This window comes from Sesamum indicum, linkage group LG9 (assembly GCF_026168435.1).
Source record: "Sesamum indicum cultivar Baizhima isolate 11 linkage group LG9, ASM2616843v1, whole genome shotgun sequence".
Lineage (NCBI taxonomy): Eukaryota > Viridiplantae > Streptophyta > Magnoliopsida > Lamiales > Pedaliaceae > Sesamum > Sesamum indicum.
This window is the reverse complement of record NC_142665.1, coordinates 16,296,581-16,315,601: the sequence shown is the minus strand read 5'-3', so window position 1 is coordinate 16,315,601 and position 19,021 is coordinate 16,296,581. Positions and strand designations below refer to the sequence as shown.

The 19,021-nt window shown below is 36.5% G+C and overlaps 2 protein-coding genes and 1 long non-coding RNA gene across 3 annotated transcripts; 2 read left to right on the top strand and 1 right to left on the bottom strand.

The window, feature by feature from the left end:
* Positions 1-739: 739 nt before the first annotated feature.
* On the bottom strand, positions 740-7,156 carry LOC105178424 (uncharacterized). The gene is made up of 4 exons (XM_088885027.1): positions 6,004-7,156; positions 4,315-5,924; positions 1,311-1,387; positions 740-902 (listed from the first exon to the last, which is right to left on the bottom strand). The coding sequence occupies exons 1-4, from the start codon at positions 7,154-7,156 to the stop codon at positions 740-742; spliced, it is 3,003 nt and encodes a 1,000-aa protein (XP_088741153.1).
* Positions 7,157-7,812: 656 nt separating this feature from the next.
* LOC148786937 (serine/threonine-protein phosphatase 7 long form homolog) lies at positions 7,813-9,238 on the top strand. Its single transcript, XM_088885026.1, has 4 exons — positions 7,813-8,577; positions 8,668-8,874; positions 8,956-9,180; positions 9,230-9,238. Exons 1-4 carry the CDS (start codon positions 7,813-7,815, stop codon positions 9,236-9,238), a joined length of 1,206 nt encoding a protein of 401 aa, XP_088741152.1.
* A 1,376-nt stretch (positions 9,239-10,614) lies between these two features.
* On the top strand, positions 10,615-11,687 carry LOC148786936 (uncharacterized). The gene is made up of 3 exons (XR_016067171.1): positions 10,615-10,777; positions 11,338-11,506; positions 11,607-11,687. It is a non-coding gene; the product is annotated as an uncharacterized LOC148786936 (long non-coding RNA).
* Positions 11,688-19,021: the final 7,334 nt, after the last annotated feature.

Genomic DNA, 19,021 nt, shown 5'->3' with positions numbered 1-19,021 from the left:
GGGAAAATAAATAACCCATAAATAATTATTAGTCTATAAAATATTTTAGAAAATCCCAAAAAATATCTAAAATTATAATTAATAATGCATAAGAGTATTTTAACCAGTTCACCATAAAAATTGGATGAAAATCTACGAAAACTAATAAAACGAGCTCGTTATTAGACGATCGTAAAAATTAGAGAGATATTTGTAATTTTTCAAACAATGATGAGGTATTTATAATTAGGGTTAATTAATTTTGCCATCTGAACTATGACTATTTTAACATTTTTGCATCTATTTTTTTTTTTTTTCTTTTGTGCACCAAAGTATAAAAAAAAGTATAATTCAAATAGCAAAATGTAATTTACCCTTATAATAACCCGGAATATGAGGAGGTGTGCCAATGATTTACTCCTAAAATTGATATATAGAACACAGCTATTGGATTCGTGGGCATAAATATTTCTGCGCATAGATCAAATTAAGTTACAAACTGATCCAAGTTCAATAATATAACCATCGCCTCAACCAATAAATCATACAATACAACTGAAAATAATGTAAGAAGCTAAGAAGCATTTGGAGCGGTTTGTTTGGCGTGGCCTAGACTCCCTATGATCGACGATTGCTCCTTCTCTTCCATGCTCAGACGGGATGTCGTCCCTTCAGTAATTGTGTTTGAAATTGAACCCAGAGCTTCAAGAATGTTGCTGCATGTCCTAACTGAGGTAATTCGTGAGGATTCGTTTAATACCTAGGCCGCGACGTGGAAGCTTGTTGCTGTTGCTGCCCGGAAATGGAGTCTTCTCTCAGCGGAGGGGGGAAATAGTTTGTTGGGTTGCTTGTTCATGTCGTCCACGTAGAGTAAATCCTCGATTCGTGCCAGGATATTGAATGCCAGACTCTGGAATAGCTCTCTGGAATGGATATTTCCATGTCCAGAAGATATTCAAGAACATTATTTGATAGGGATTTTATTGCTAAAATACAAAAGAAGAATTTTTTATTAAAGGCAGAGTTGGAAAGCCTTTCGTTTAAGGCAAGATTCTGAGGTCGCAGAGTAGGTCGTCGCCGGTCGCGTCGAATCATGGTCATGATAGTCGGTTAGGTTGTTCGGGTCCGACCCATATACCGATCTGGACAAGTGGAACCACATGATGATGCTTAGTCATTGCATGGATAATTCAGATGACGACACACGTTAGGTGGTGGGACCCATGTAAGCCCTATAAATACCCCAAGCCGCAATGAGAAGAGGTATCTTCACTTCTATCACTTTAATCGCAAACTTAGTTGGCACCATTTTCCTTCGACCTCAAACTGACATTGGAGTGTCGTCGTTGGGAACGGACCCGACTAGCTTACTCGTCTTATCCTCAGGTTTATCAGATTCGGAGAAGTTCTGTGGATAAGATCGTGGCGTTAATCAAGATCGCATGTAAACAAGTCGGATCATTATAAAAAACAGAGAGTAGTAGAGAATAGATTTGAGAAATGGATTACGTTGTTAAAGAAAATTAGACTTGTGTAGGTATCAACCTTGTTGCAATGTATTTTGCTGGTATCTAACTCTAACGTGGTTTGTGTGAGACTTGGGAATCGTTGTTTCAAGCAATGCACGAGGGTATCAGCTCGTTCCGCAAGCAATTCCCTCTTGTCTACATGCTGACATAAAATAACCGCTTGAACCTCTTCCTAAGTACCCCCTGTATCAGCTGGAGCCGATGTGGCATCTAACTAATAATCAAGGAGATAAAAAACGTCTACTCACTAACAGAAATATGAAGTATGATCCAGGCAAATACGCGACCTCTTCAATTCAGGCAATCGAGCTAGCTATATGGGTCCTAAATATCGAAGTGGTCCCTGAGAAGAAAGAAGCACATTAGGCTAGCTGGGGACAATGCTCAAGTTAGTTCGAGTACGAAATGGAAAGTAAAAGATCTCAAACAATAAATGAGATAGAAAATATTAAATAAGTCTTACTATAAATGCTACGAAAGGAGGGTATTTATAAATCTAAATGTACTTCATCAAATGAGCCAAGTGGATTCATCTTAAGATCTCTGCTCATAGATCTTGTGGTAAGGTAATGTACACGTTAGCCGGGGTCACGTTACCCGACCTTATCTGCGCAAATCTAGTGGTATTTTTAGTGTTTTTAATCATAAAAAGGACATTTTTAGTCCTTTTCTCTATTAAAAGGGTTATATTCCCATCATAGTACAATCTGCGACTTTCTTTACATATGTAGATTGAAGTTTGAGAAAGTAATTTAATATTTATAATTTTATAAATCAAATGCTTGAGAGAAAATTAATTATAACGTTTTGCTAAAACAATTTAAATTAAACCGTTTATAATTAAAAAATAGTTATAAACTGAATCAATTATTTCAACTAATTTTCAAGAACATCGATTTATTCGGAAAAAAATATTATTTTCAAAAAGAAGTTATAAATGTTTTTTTCTAAACAATTGCAAATGCCCATACGATACATTTTAAAGATTTTATGTGGAGAAGATGGACCAATATTTAATTATATAGGGAGTAGAATATTTTGACATTATCTTCAGCATTTTTTCTCAGTCAAATTACAGTTCAAAATCCATTCTTGATGTATTTGTTTTGTTTTATTGTGGGCGTGGTCTTGAGATATTGTTGTCTTGGGAAAATATATTAATGGTGAGTGCAGAATTGATGTTAACATATATATATATATAGTGGAGGATAGAATATAATAAAGGTAAAATAATAATTGGCACAAGTTCACAAGTAGGGAGACTCAATAGTCAAGACTAATGATTATTAAATAAATTAGGGTATATTACTGCCATTTTCTTTAAACTTTGACATAATTACAAATATCTTCTTATTGTTTGAAAAATTATAAATATCTCCTAATTTTAACGTTCGTCTATCAATGAGCTCATTCCATTGAGTTTTTCATTCAATTTTAATGATAAACTGACCAAAATGTTCTTTTGAATTATAATTTATAATTTTCTAAAATATTTTTATGAGGTAATGACCCCTCTAAATTATTTCGTTTATTTGCCCCCATTTGTTTTTTATATTTTAAAAAAAGTCAACAAGAGTAAAATAATAATATTCACTTTAATGTATACAATTATTTTTAATTTGAGAGATTATTTGTAATTATATCAAATATAAAAAATAGTAGTTGTAATTTACCCGATAAGTTATTGTGAGTGGAAGAAGACTTCACTTACAAATAAAAAGAAACTGTGGAAGAATTACTTGTGTTGATTAAAAAAATACACCTAATATATAGGGTACCTGTGTGTAAGTACTTGTAATCAATACTATCTGCAAATAACAAATCTGTGTGAATTAGATGGATTTAGCATTATAGAATGAGCTGGAAATGCCTTTGAATTGTTTTCAGGTTAATGGATGCTTGGAGTTGCAGTAAAAACGAGGGGTTTGTGTACTCGATGTGGTGAACAAAATGAAGACATCCAGCATGTGCTAAAGCGCGATGCAGACTGTTTTGCATGGTTCCTGTTAATTTGCTGGACCATATGGAACCATAGAGTAATGGAAGACACCCTGAAAACAGTTGAGAAAGCTGGAAATGTCTTGGAGCAATAAAGGAAGCTATGTCTGATCCTGAACGACATGTTCCTGCTACAACAGTGTCTAAGTGGACTAAGCCAGCAGAAGGGAAGCTCAAACTCAATTTTGAAGGGGCTGTGTCAAAAGAGAGAAATGGGGTCGCTGTTGGAGTCATAGGGCTAAATGATCAGGGCATGTGTATTGTTGTACTGGTTTGGAAAAGATTTTTGAAGTACCATTGTCTAAGTGGGCTAAATGATACCATTGTCTGGAGAGTTGGTCGACAACTGATATATTTCTTTCCGAGTTAATTATTTTTTTATTATAAAAAAAAAATTATTTTATCATAATTATTTTTAAATATATAACAAAAACATGACGAGTCGCGATTTCAAATCGCGACTCGTCATTAAATAAATGGCAGAAAATGCAAAACTTCCCAAGTCGGGATCCTCAATCCCGACTTGAAGTCGGGATTTTGTTTCCCGACTTGGCAATTTTGCTTTTTTTTTTTTTCGTTTAAATTATTATTATATAATTTAATTTATATATAATTAATTTTAACAATATACTAAAATTCAAAATTAATAAAATTAACATTGCATTAACTTAAAAAATTACAATTAAGGGTACAAATGTAATAGTTATTTATTTTGTATAATTGTAAAAAATTACATTACATACAAAAAATATTTTGTACAATTGTGAAAAAAACAAAAAATATACAATTAATCCTGGCTACCCGGTACTGGCACATCCGATTGTGTTGAAGAATTTCTTTGTTGTGCTTGTTGTCGTGCACGCCTTTGCGCCCAATCCATCTCGTTGTAAATACGTATTGTTTGATTTCGACCAGGGCGCGAAGAGATGCGAATAGTAGGATCGTGGACCAACTCAAATCCCGGTACATCCCAATAATCTTCGGAATGTACAGGTTCAAATGACTTAGAATATGTATTCTTATAAGTCATTATATCGTAATAATCCTTCACCATTGATGCAGCATTAATCATGAATGCAGCGCATACCTTTTGAGCGTGACTGCAAGGTATACCAAATTGACTCCATTTGCCGCAAGAACATTCTCGGTTCGCAATTTTGACAACATGGGTGTTGACTCCATGTCCACCGTGACGTCTTGTAACAACCGAGGCGGACTGTTGGAACTGATGGAATTTGGTGACGGTATGTTCAACAGAATTTTGATGCCAACGTGTGAACATCTTATATGCAAAATCCGTCCACAGTTGGTTGTTGGTCAACATTACAGTACTTCTTGCTAACCTCTCACGGAAATAATGGACACTTCGCTGAAACGTCATCTCAGCAATTGCTGTCAACGGTAGGCGGCGAGCCCCTTTCAATACTCCATTTATGCATTCCGACATATTTGTCGTCAGAATTCCGCATCGCCATCCACCGTCATGTGATGCTGTCCATTTTTCCTTGTCGATCCTATCTAACCACTGAAACGCCTCGAGGGACTGTTTCTTTATCTCCTCCATAGTGCGATTGAATTTTCTGATCTGATATTCAGAGCCAGCTCTCCAACAAAGATCCTTCAACACAACATTTTTGTATTTACTGTTGAAATTGGAACACACGTGCCGCAAGCAATATCGGTGCACGCCGTTAGGTGGCACGAAATCCGGACATTCACGTACAGCTCTTGTGATACCAGCATGGCGGTCAGAAATAAGGCAGATACCCCGTCGCCCTCGTATAATGTGTCTGCTCAATTGTCTAAGAAACCACTTCCAAGATAAAAGTGATTCTTCATCGACAACAGCAAAAGCAAGAGGAAGTACCTGTTGATTTCCATCCATAGCAGCAGCAATCAACATCTTGTGCTTGTACTTTGTGTATAGATGGGTCCCATCTACACTGATAAGGTTGCGACAGTGTTGGAACCCTTCAATGCACGGCTTGAACGCCCAAAATACGTACCCTATCACATATGCACCGGTTGATGTGTCGCGGGCTTTATGTTGCCATTCAACAATCGTTCCTGGATTATATTTTTGGAGAGCTCCCAAGTATTTGGGTAGCTTTTGAACGGAGCTCTCCCATGTGCCATAAACCATCTCACGTGCCATTTTCAAACTGTACCATGCCTTTTGATATGCTATATCGTATCCGGTATGGTCTTTCACAGTCTGGATGACATGCTTGATTCCGTATGACGGGTTGCATTTTACATGTCCTAACAATAAAGAAGCAACATATACTCTATCTAAATTACCGTGTTCGAGGGACATTTGATTCAATATACATGTATGGTCCCCTCCGTATTTTGTTATTGTCCACCTTCCCATTTTTGGTTTGTAAATGCCTCGCAGCTCCCATCTACACCGCATAGCTGCAAAAAATAAACACGAATCAGTCGAATAACTTTGGATGTTTAGACATATACGACAAATATATATATATATATATACCTTCGGTGGTATGCCTACACAATACTTTCCACTTGGTCTTTGAACTCTCAGGTACCCAATACTCGCGTCGGGCATATCGTATTGAGTGATCTTTCACCGCCTCGATTAAAGCTTCTTTATTTTTAAAAAGCATTCCCACATCAAGTCTGCCTTCGTTTTTGTCATAAAATTTTGCATACCTTAAGTTCGGTACATCAATGGAATCCACTGGTACCTCCGGGAATGTTTGTTCAAAAAATGGTATGGAGCGGTAAAATATTTCCTGAGAAGTTCGTTGTGCCGTAACCGGCTGAGAGGATGTTGACGTACCTTGTGCGACATTTTCGGCGACAACATTTATGTCAACATCTTCGTTTCCATCCTCAGGTGGAATTGGATAATCCACTTCATCCGGTTCGGAAGCTGCATCTGATTCATTAGCCAGGCTGTCCGCAATAGGGTCTTCTGGCTCGGCAATGTGTTGTGCAGAAGTTGGTATAAAATGGGAGGTGGATGGAGTATGTGAGTGGGTGGGCTCTGTGTAATTAAGTTCAATATTATCGAGCCCTTGTGTGACAGACACCACATTCGGAGTATAACAATCTGTATCATAATGTGATGTGCCTGCACCAAAATCGGGGTTAGAAGTACCTGCATCGAAATTAGAGTTATAGGTACCAGTGAAATTTTCGTAGTTGGAGGATGACGGAAATCCTTGGCTTGATAACATCGCCATGTATTCCCCCCATTGTTGACTCATTTGTGAGTTGTCATCCACCAACTGCCGGGAATCGAAAGCTCCCCAACCTCGGCCAATTTGTGGAGCATCATCGTGCTGGATTTCCACCGTTTCGACGAATATTTCCATTAGTGGAAATCCAGCTGTAGGATCAGTAAAGAATGACAATGTATCGTCATCCTTTATTGGTATCAGTGTTTCCTTAATTCGCCCTAGGTATTGGCACGAATGTTTTGCAGAAACATTCAACGAAAACCGGGAGCTATCAACACCAATTTTTTTGTAGATTTTTGATAAAAATTGATCATAACTGGATGAACGGGGGATCCTCATTGCTGCAATGGGCGTCTGATCATATGTAACAGACCATCCATCGCTCGATAATTCACCACCAAAATACAGAAAAATCTCAATGCGAGAAGATGAAGAAGCCATTTTGTTGCAAGTTTCTAAGTAAAAATGAGGAACAAGATATTAATATGTTGTAAGAAAAATCTCAAAGGCTGGTATGTAGATGACGAAAACAAGGGATGTACGCATATATATAGGCGGGTAGTGCTGCGTTTATTCAGGTAGGTCGCGACCATTATGGAGGGCAAAGGCTGGTACGTAGCTGGCTGATTGAAAAGCTGGTACGTACCTGCCTGATTGAAAGGCTGGTACGTACCTGCCTGATTGAAAGGCTGGTACGTACCAGCCTTTGAAGAGCCATGTATATATGTACATATATAAGTACATAATATATATAAATATATATATATATAATATATATATATATTAAAGGGGGCTGGCAAAGTGCCAGCCCCCTTTAATATGGAGGGCTGGCACGCTGCCAGCCCTCTTTAATGAGGGCTGGCCCGCGCGGCCAGCCCTCATTAAGGCTGGCGCTGCCAGCCTTTGATTACCCTTTAAATTTTTTTTAAATTTTTTTTTTTAAAAATTAAAATTTCCCCCCACCCTCATTCACCATTATAAATTGGACGGATGAAGGTGGGTGGAAACTCACTTCATCCACCAGCAAGAATTTTCAAATCTTCACCCACCTTCATCTTATACCGTGAGTTTGTCTTCAATTTTTTTTTTCCACAAAAATGGATAGACGATCAGTCTACGGTCCTCGTGATAGTACTGTATTATCCCAACAAGCCCAACATAGGTCTGACGATATTCCAGATGGTGACCTAGACGCCGTACTCATTTCACGGCGTGCGGATGGTACCTTTTGGAGCTACTTTAACCAAAATAATATGTCCGAGCGTGTCCAAGAAATCCTACACCAAATAGGATTTTATGGAATCTATAGGTGCGGACGCCTTCAATTAAATCAACACCTCATCACTGCATTAGTGGAGAGGTGGCGATCGGAGACGCACACTTTCCATTTTCGTGTAGGGGAAGCCACAATTACCCTACAAGATGTACAAATAATTTGGGCACTCCCAATAGACGACGAGCCGGTGACTGGAATTGATTTCGACCGCACAACACAACAATGGCAAGAATATTGCCTGACTTACATAGGCTTTAGCCCGGATGCAAATGTGTTGAAGGGCTCGAGATTACAGACATCGGCAATTACATCTCATTTGTCGGCGGTCGAAATTACTTATAATACTCCCCAGGCTGTCGTCGTCCAGTATGCACGTGCCGTTGCATTACTTTTATTTGGGGGATTGATGTGCCCAGATTCCTCAGGTAACTATGTCTCATTACTATATCTTTCAAAATTAGAAGATATAGAAACCGCGAGGAACTACAGTTGGGGGAGTGCTGTGCTGGCATTTTTATATCGCGAATTGTGCAATGCCAGCACAAAAGGCAAAGCGGCAATTGGTGGAGCGCTGCAATTGCTACAGGTAAAATTGACTTAAAAAGTCTTACACATTTTTATTTTTTTTTTTGCTATTGATATTCATTAATAACACATATTTGTATTGTTCGTGTAGATTTGGGCGTGGTCACGGATTACGCCACTTTGTCCTGGACTTGGTGCCCAACGACTATTTATGGGCCAAGTGCAAATGGACAATAATCGCTGGCTCCCAGCAGCACCATATGGTGCTACTTGGAATTGTCAGCACACTTTCACCACTACAGTTCGGGGAACTGTACGAGTAATACGAGAAATTTTGGATGAGATGCAGGCGGATCAGGTAACTAAATTTTAATATTATTCGTATATTTATACCGTTCCCTTAAATTCATATTAATTTACATCTTTGTTTTTATTACAGTTCATATGGCAGCCGTATGACATGGACTCGGATGTCATTATGGCTTACGCCGATGAATTGAACCCCCAGTTGTGGAGGTCATCTGTTCCGTTAATATTCTACGCAATAGTTGAAATGCATCGTCCCGAACGAGTTGTTCGCCAATTCGGGATGAGGCAGAATGTACCAGAATCGACGGATACCCGTGATATGAGCCTCCATCAGATTTCCCTAAAAATCACGCGGGCGCAGATTGGTCTCTGCAACACATACAATACATCAATAGATGGCAAAGACGATATGACACAGTTGTACATAGGCCACTCATTTCTAATAGAAGGGAAACAGAACGAGGTTATTGGGAGTGGTACTACAACATAACAAGAAATTTCGTGTCGTCATCTACTGATAGACGTGTGGAAAGCGGGTACCAACCTGGAGAAGCACCTATGTTGCAAGTTGTGGTACGTTATTATATAATATTACATGTTTTATTTTATATATATTTTTAACAACACAAGGCTAATTATTTTTCTACACTTTTCAGGCAAATGAGGTGAATGCCCTTGAAACTTTATGTCGATCTAGACCACCAAATATCGAAGGATATAGTCAATTGGTGGATAGATTTGAACATGGGTTACATATTATCAGGGAGGCTATAACCCAACAGCCACAACAAATTGCTTCTCCATCCGATGATGCTCCCACAACATCCCACAGGCAAAGAAGAAGTTCTAGCCGAATGTCAACTGGTTCAGTTGAACGTCGTGATTTTGGGGTGGATATAGCTGGTCCTTCTACAGTATATCCACCTCAAGATTATTACGTACCTCAACCGCCTCAAGATTATTATATGCCTCAACCATCTCAAGGTGATTGGTTTCAATCGACTCCATATATGTCAAATCAAACACAAGATTTTTCTCTTGACCTTGGTCTTGGTTTTAATCAACCATATACACAAGGATATAATATTTCACCAGTTCCATTTCCATCATTTGGTGCATATCGTGACAATGTGGAGTCAAGTTCTGAAACATCAAGTCGGTTTGTTGGGGAAGAAAATGAGGCGCAAAATGAGCCAGTTCAAAATGTGGGCGAGGAAATTAGAAGACCACGACGTCAACGCCACAGACGACATTGTGGAACGGGTGGACATTTTTTATATTTGTAATTGTATAATTTAATGTAATTTTTTACAATTGTACAAAATAAATAACTATTACATTTGTACTCTTAATTGCAATTTTTTAAATTAATACAATGTTAATTTTATTAATTTTGGATTTTAGTATATTGTTAAAATTAATTATATATAAATTAAATTATATAATAATAATTAAAAAAAAAAGCAGAATTTCCCAAGTCGGGAAATAAAATCCCGACTTCAAGTCGGGATTCAGGATCCCGACTTGAAGTCGGGATTTTGTTTCCCGACTTGGGAAATTCTGCCTATTTTGGCTAATATTTAATGACGAGTCGCGATTTGAAATCGCGACTCGTCATGTTTTTGTTATATATTTAAAAATAATTATGATAAAATAATTTTTTTTATAATAAAAAAATAATTAACTCATTTCTTTCCTAAGTTGGGTTGCGTATTGGACTAAACTATTGATTTACTTATTTGCCCGTGCCTCCGTTATGGCTTGTCGATTGTCAAATCAGTCCTGTATATTCATTTATCACCCATTTTCACCTCATCTTCAGTCTCCTTGGCCGAGTTCCCACTGCCATTTTCAGCATTTTTCATATCTCCAAGGGATTGCAATTCGATTTCTGTCCGACGAGAGAACAAGCACAAAGATCGGCCGGTATTTAAGGTTTTCCTCTTCGGTTGGTGAGTAATTGATTGAGTATTTAGACTGCATAAGTATGGCTGCTCCACGAACCCTGTTTGAACAAAGCTTGATTTCTACAAAAATAATCTCAATCCGATGTGCCTAACAATAGTTTGAGTGGCTTTATCCACTACAATGCAGTTGAGACATTGAATGCGTATTGAAACTGTGATTCCGCTGAGGTTGGGTGTTGTCCTGAGCAGCTAGTTTATTACATGTTACCGTTCAATCAAAGTCTGCTTCAATTACTAAAGATATAGCTCATTGTTCGTAAAACCACCCTTATTCATGTATTGATCATGTATGGAATGGAATATTAGCCTTCTAGAACTGCTTGTGTTTATAATTTAGGACGATTATCTCTCTGTGTTCCATAATTACCAATAACCAGTTCACCCGTCACTCTCGATCTGGGCTAACCATTCTCGTTTCATGCTATGCATATACCATTCGTCCATTATATCAAACTGGTATGAACCACTTGCATAAGAACGTGCAAGCATTTTGAACACGATAATTGTAACTTCGCAATCGTGTGATACATTAATTTTATGTCCAGATATCTATGGACGCAACCTTGTGGGCTGAAGGAAATGTTATCACTTCCAATTCAACATCCAGAGTGTACTCACGCCAAAGTTGTGCTTTCTCTGATGGTGGAATGCTGCGTGTTTACAGGTGTGGGAAGGAGGTCGAGGTTAGAACATCCTGGACCAGCAACAACACCGGTAAATGGTTTCGGGGGTGTTTGGGTCCTGCGGTCAATTTTAAGTCAATTTGTATAATTTGGTCGGAATGAAATAGTGTTTGCCTTTCATACTCATGCAGTTGTAGAAATTGGTATCGTAGCGGAAGCATAAAGTTGTAGAAGAGATCAACGAAGGTTCTTGAAGGAACGCAAGAAAATCTGTAAGTATTTCACTCTGTTTCTTTCTGTCAAGTTACAATGAAGAAGAAGACTGTGTCTTCTTTATAGGCTGACTACAACTAACTTTAACTAAAACGCACTAACTGTTAATAAAGGCGTGAAAGCGCCTAATCAAAGGAGAAAAGAAATGCGACAACAGTAACTGATAAAAGCGCGAAGCTTAGAAAAAACGCATCAATAAAAACGCCTTCTTCATAGCACGATTAAGAACCATCTTCATCCTCTTAGCTCTGTTTTGCTGACGCTTCTTCCATCTACAGCTGCAGCTCTCTTCTTTTACACTCCCCCCTCAAGCTAAATTTATCAAAATATTCACTAAGTTCAGCTTGGAGATTAATGACATGAATTCTGAGCCAGGTAAAATCTTGGTGAAGATGTCAGCTGGTTGATCCTTGGAGGCAATATGTGCAGGTGCTATAAATCCTTCCTTGTACCTGTCACGCACTATATGACAGTCTATTTCGATGTGTTTAGTCCTTTCATGGAATACAGGATTTGCTGTTATATACAATGCGGCTTGATTATCACAATAGAAGGGAATAAGTAAAGGAACCTCGATCCTTAAATCGTTTAGCAGGCTATGAATCCATATAAGTTCACAGGTGATAGATCCCATACTTCTATATTCAGCCTCGGCCGTAGATCTTGCAACAGTAGTTTGCTTTTTTGTCTTCCATGAAATTAGGCTCCCTCCTAGAAATATACAATATCCAGTTAGAGATCTCCTAGTTTCCTTGCAGGTGGCCCAATCCGCATCACAAAATGCTTCTAAATTGAAGTTGTCTTCAGAGTTAAAAAACAGTCTTCTATGCATTGTTCCCTTCAAGTATTTAACAAGGTGCAATGCTGCATTCCAATGATCCTCACATGGTTGCTGCATAAACTGACTTAGTTGTGGGTAGCATGGCAAATATCAAGCCTGGTAAAGACTAGATACAACAATCTACCCAATAGTCTTCTATAGGAGTCTGGCCTGTCAAGCTGTTTCCCTGCACCTGCCTTTAGCTTTAATCCTGCTGGTAATGGTGTGTTTGTAGCTTTACATTTTGTAAGTCCAGTATCAGCAACAATTTCTTTTATGTATTTGCATTCAGTAATGATCATTCCAGCACCATTCCTGCCAATTTCCAAACCAAGGAAGAATCTGGTTTTTCCCAGATTCTTTATAGTAAAGACCTCATGTAATTTTACCTTAAAATCAGTAATGGTTTTCTCACATGGTCCTGCAAGCAACACATCATCCACATATACCAAAAGACAAAAGATACCAGTATTTGTGACAATGGTGAACAAGCAATGATCAATTTTAGATTGAACAAAACCAATCTTTTCTAATTGCTTTGTAAATTCCAAATCCATTGTCTAGATGCTTGCTTTAGGCCATAAAGGGATCTTTTCAGTTTACAAACATGTCCCTTTGGAACTTCATATCCCTCAGGAGGATGCATGTATATTTCTTCTATGAATCCATGCAAAAATGCATTGTTTGTGTCAAGTTGATGCAGAAACCAATGTCTTTTACATATAACAGCTAATAGGATTCTAATGGTGCCAGCTTTGGCTACAGGAGAGAAACTATCAATATAGTCTATGCCTTCAATTTGGTTATATCCTTTGGCTACTAATCTAGCTTTGTATCTGTCTATACTACCATCAGGTTTAACTTTCAGTTTGTACACCCATTTGCTTCCTATAGCCCTTTTTCCTTTAGGTAATTCAGTAATGTCCCAAGTGTTGTTATTTTCTAAGGCCTCTATTTCTGTCTGCATAGCTTCTATCCATTGTCTTTTCTTAATGGCATCATCATAAGTCTTAGGTTCCTGTGGCAAGTTATTAGTGGCATACATGCATGTGTTCATGTCATTAATAAGCTTAACAGAGAGGATGTCATTCTGATCTTTGCTAAAGGAACAGGTTTAGTGATCTGCCTATTTGATCTCCTTATGCCAAGGTTTTCAGAGTTTTGTTTTGGTTCTATATTATCAGAAGTATTACCTTCTATGTCATTTACTATTGGTTCTAAGGTTTCATTTTCTTCTTCAAAATAACTAGTATCAAATTCAGAATTCAGTATAGATTCATGACAGGATATAGGATCACTTTGTTTATCAGCAAAAGGAAAAATGTCCTCTTTAAAAATCACATCCCTAGAGACAATAATAATTTTTCTGTTTGCATCATATATCTTGTAACCCTTTTGATTAGGGGCATATCCCAAGAAGATCCCTTTTATAGCTCTTGTGTCAAACTTCAGTTTATGAGGTAAAATATTAGTGACAAAGCATAAACACCCAAATGTTCTAAGGTTAGTGAATTGACAGATTTGTGCATTAACAACTCATAAGGGGTTTTCCAATTTAATACAGGTGTTGGTATTCTATTGATGATATAAGTAGAAGTTAACAAAGCTTCAGTCCAAAACATCTTAGGCATATTGGCTTGGAACATTAAAGATCTTGCAACTTGTAATAAATATTTATGTTTTCTTTCAACAATGTCATTTTGTTGTGGTGTGTAAGTGCAAGTGGTTTGGTGTATTTTACCTTCTTCCTTAAAAAAACTTTGACATTGTTCACTTAAAAATTTTGATCTATTGTCAGTTCTAATCTTTTTAATCCTCTTATCAAATTGAGTCCAAGTCATTTTATGGAATTCTTTTACCAGGTTAAAAGTTTGGGATTTCTGTTGCATAAGGTATGTCCAAGTGCATCTACTATGGTCATCCACAATAGTTAACATGTGACTACAATTAGAGATAGAGTATTCATTATAGGACCCCCATATATCAACATGTATAAGATCAAAACATGCATCACTTTTAGTATTGCTAGAAGAGAAGGGAAGTCTCTGTTGTTTTGCCTGTGGGCATACATCACAGAAGGTTTTGTAAGCTCTATTCTTGTCAATTAAACCTGTATGAATCAATACATCATGGGATAAATGGCCTAATCTTTATGCCATATTTCTAGTTGAACAACAGATATAGTGAGGCTTGCATTTCTGAATTTACATAGTATGTCATCTATAAACCTTTTGTGAAATGACTCAGTTTTGAGGACATAAAGTTTCCCTATTAAGCATGCTATGCCAATAACCTCCTTAGTCTTGTGGTCCTGCATAATACAATGAAATTTTGAGAATTCAAAGGTTATTGAGGTACAACTACATAATCTACTTACAGATATAAATTGAATTCTAAGCCTGGAACATGCAATACATTTTCAAGTGTTAGTTTGTCATTCAATTTAATATTTCCTGTGAATTTGACCTTGTGTTCAGTACCATCTGCTAACCTTATATGAGAATTCTGTGTATAAGTTTTAGCATGATCAAACATAGAGTTATCATTGCATAAATGGGCAGTGGTTCCACTATCAATAATCCATAGGTTAGAATTTTCAGGTTTAGAGGAATCATATTCAAAACACTTACCAGAGAAGCCATAGTTTTCAGCATGTGTACCTGCAGAATTCTGTGACCTCATACCTTCAACCAGTCTGTGGAATTCTGATCTTATGAGTTATGTGACAGACTTATCATCCATAGTGCTATTGACCTTTTCATCTCCTGTGTTGAGAGCTGTTGCAATTTTGTTTCCAGCAGCTATGTTGGCTTTTTTTTTTTATCCAAGAATGGTTTGTACCATTCTGAATATCCAATAATTTCGAAGCACCCCTCCTTTAGATATCCAGACTTCCCACAATGTTTACATATCAAGGATTTCTTATCAGCAGCAACCTTTCTCTTCTGAAAGTTTCTTGAAAAATTCGGTTTATTGTAAGCTTGGATGGCCATGTTCAGCAACCTTTCTCTTCTGAAAGTTTCTTGAAAATCCAGTTTATTGTAAGCTTGCATGGCCATGTTTGATGTGGTGTATGTCTGTATAGAATTCGTCTCCTTTTGTTTTTCAACATTAAGAACCATAGAGTAGGCCTTATTGTTGTCCGGTAGAGGGTCCATCGCCAAAATTTGGTTTCTGATATGCTCATACTTCTCATTCAACCCCATAAGGAATTGACTGAGTTGATCATTTCCTTTGATTTCTGTATTGTGCTTTACTGCCCCACACGTACATCCACATGTGCATTTTGCCGTTCGTGTAACACACTCCAAATCGTCCCACAGCTTCTTTGATTTTGAGAAATAGGCCGATACACTCATGGAACCTTGTGAAGTTGAAATAAGTTCTTTCTTGAGTCGAAATTCCATAGGGCCATTGTTTTGGCCGAATCTATTTTCTAGTTTTGTCCACAATTCTCTGGAACTGGTTGTGTACATGAAGCTCTCTGCTACTTCTCTTGTCATGGAGTTTAAAATCCATGATGCAACCATGGAATCAGTTCTTATCCATTGTTCAAAGTCCTTTTCATTGCTTTCTGGTTTCTTTATGTCTCCATTGATGAAACCCAGTTTCATCTTCGCCTTCAATCCCAATTTTATTGAGCGGCTCCAAGAAAGAAAGCTTGATCCATCCAGCAACGTAGTCACCAGGCTTAAGCTTGGATTATCTCTTGGTTGCAACTTTAAAAATTCTGGAATCTCAGCCATTGTTGTTCTGTATACGTTTCTTGAATTCAAGAAGATTTGGTTATGGAGGTTCTTTGTGAAACGGATCAGAGACCATCAAAAGATGGCTTTGATACCATTTAGAAATTGGTATCGTAGCGGAAGCATAAAGTTGTAGAAGAGATCAACGAAGGTTCTTGAAGGAACGCAAGAAAATCTGTAAGTATTTCACTCTGTTTCTTTCTGTCAAGTTACAATGAAGAAGAAGAATGTGTCTTCTTTATAGGCTGACTACAACTAACTTTAACTAAAATGCACTAACTGTTAATAAAGGCGTGAACGCGCCTAATCAAAGGAGAAAATAAATGCGACAACAGTAACTGATAAAAGCGCGAAGCTTAGAAAAAACGCATCAATAAAAACGCCTTCTTCATAGCACGATTAAGAACCATCTTCATCCTCTTAGCTCGTTTTGCTGAAGCTTCTTCCATCTACAGCTGCAGCTCTCTTCTTTTATAGCAGCCTCTGTTACGACATAATATTATTTCAATGTGGGTATTGGACTGGCTCATAAATGTTATATTTCCTTTTGAAGGGCTCGTATTGTGGCTCTTTCGAGTGGGTAGACCTGCCAATGTGTCGCGGGCTAAGTAGGTAATTTTGAGACTTCTTAAACGCATTAACCAGTACGAAGAAGTTGTTCAACGTGCCACAAAACGCGGTGCACAATTAGAAGATTCAAAACACAGGTTCGATCGATTTCTACGTCTCGCGTTGCTCAGGTGGGTAGGTTCTATGTTTTTATTTGTTTTGTCTAGTGACACTACAAGAAAATAGACTTTTAGCTACCAAAGCATTTGCTACAAGAAAAATGGCGTAGTAATTGACCGTTATTAACTACGAAAATATATCTGCAGCAAAAATATAGTGTAAAACAATATCGTTTAGTTTTTTAACTATGAATGAAGGCTGTCACAAAAAGGCCGTCATATATAAGTTGTAAAACAATACAAAACGACGTCATTGTGACAAGTTTTAAAAATCTTTTGCTACAAATTTTACCTAATTATAGCCAATAAAATTGGCTCCAAAATTATTTTTTCTTTCCCTCCAATATTTTAAATGGATTAATTATTATTTTTATTTTTATTTTAAAAAAATCTAAAGTGAGAACACTTAGGGCCCGTTTGGTTGTGTTTTCATTTTCATTTTCAGTTTCCAACATTTGGAAATGGGTAAAAATGCTTTATTGGTTTTTGTGCGAAAACTGAGAATATGTTTGATTTAGTTGTTTCCAAATGTAGGTATATAGGTGTGAGAATGTTGAATATAGGTATATGTACTTTTGATGTGACATAAATTAGTTATGAGGGTTGGCCTAATTGATTGAATATTTATCTCCTTTTTTATTCATATTTAGTTAATTTAACTAATTATACATTGTGAATTTTCTTTTATGTCATTGATCACTTTAATTGAATTATGTATAATTATACGATAAATATAATTCAATATTTATGTGGATTAATTTGAATAAGAGAATCTAGTAACAAGGAATTTCCAGTCTCCGTAGGCATAGGCCAAAATGACATATTCCTCATATTACCTAATATATATGTACAAATATATTCTTATATATTGTGAATGCTAAACAAAAATGTGAAGAATATACTTTATTTAAATAAGTAAGGCCTAAATTAAATAAATAATTTAATATGACCAAAACATCAACAATATAATTCTATTTATATTATTTTAAATTCTGAATATTATTTCATCAATTTGAACAGAAAAATAAAGAGTAAATTAATTATCATGAATAATAAACTAAATAATTATTTAAAATAAATTAAAATAATTAAGTAGTCATGAAAGAATAGACCACTTTCATCGGTGCAAATAAATTCCAAAATAAAGATAAAAAACAAAAGAATCAATTGAACAAAAAACAAATCAACAATTGTAACAACAAGTATTTATCAAAATGCATTCTTTAGAAGTCTAAATACATTTAAAAAAAAAGATTACAAGCGAAAAGAAAAATTATAATAATAAAAAAATAAATTAAGCAAAAATTTGGAATACAAAATAGATAGAAATGTATAAGTAAACAGCAACTATTATTTTATTTTTTTATACCAAATTAACAAAATATATAAAAAATAGAATGCATGTAAAAGTAGAAGATGTATATTATTATAATAAAATATATTTTTTATAAATAGAAAAAAGACGTTAAAAGTAATATATTAAATATATAAATCATTAATTTAACAATAGAAGATGCATGTAAAAGATAAACAAATTTTATTATTAGACAGAAATATATGAGTAAGAGATAGAGATTAACATAACTTGGCCTTGTTATATTATTAATTCAATTTTGTACATAATTTTATGTTTTAAATGTATAATTATAAAGAAGTTGAGAAGATGGCGACACTGGTCCAGGAGGTGGCGTGCGGTGGCGGAGGAGTATCCTCAAGACATGATGAATGGATAAAAAAACAACAATTAATTAATACGTTTGAGATAACTAGACATTGCATGTAAATGAGAGAGGAGAATAGCAATTATCAAGACTATTACGTGCAAAAGAAGGGTCTTTCATAAATAAGGCATCAAGGGCTTACATAAAAATCATCCTTCAAATTAACAATAACTTTACAATCATTTTCCACTAGTAGGGGGTTCCTCCGGCGGCGCCGCTTTGGACGAGCTTTCACCATCGTCTTTTGGCACCTTTGGGACGTTTAAGTCCGTGCCATCTTCGTCGTCCGAGCTCGACGATGCATCCATGCAAATAGGA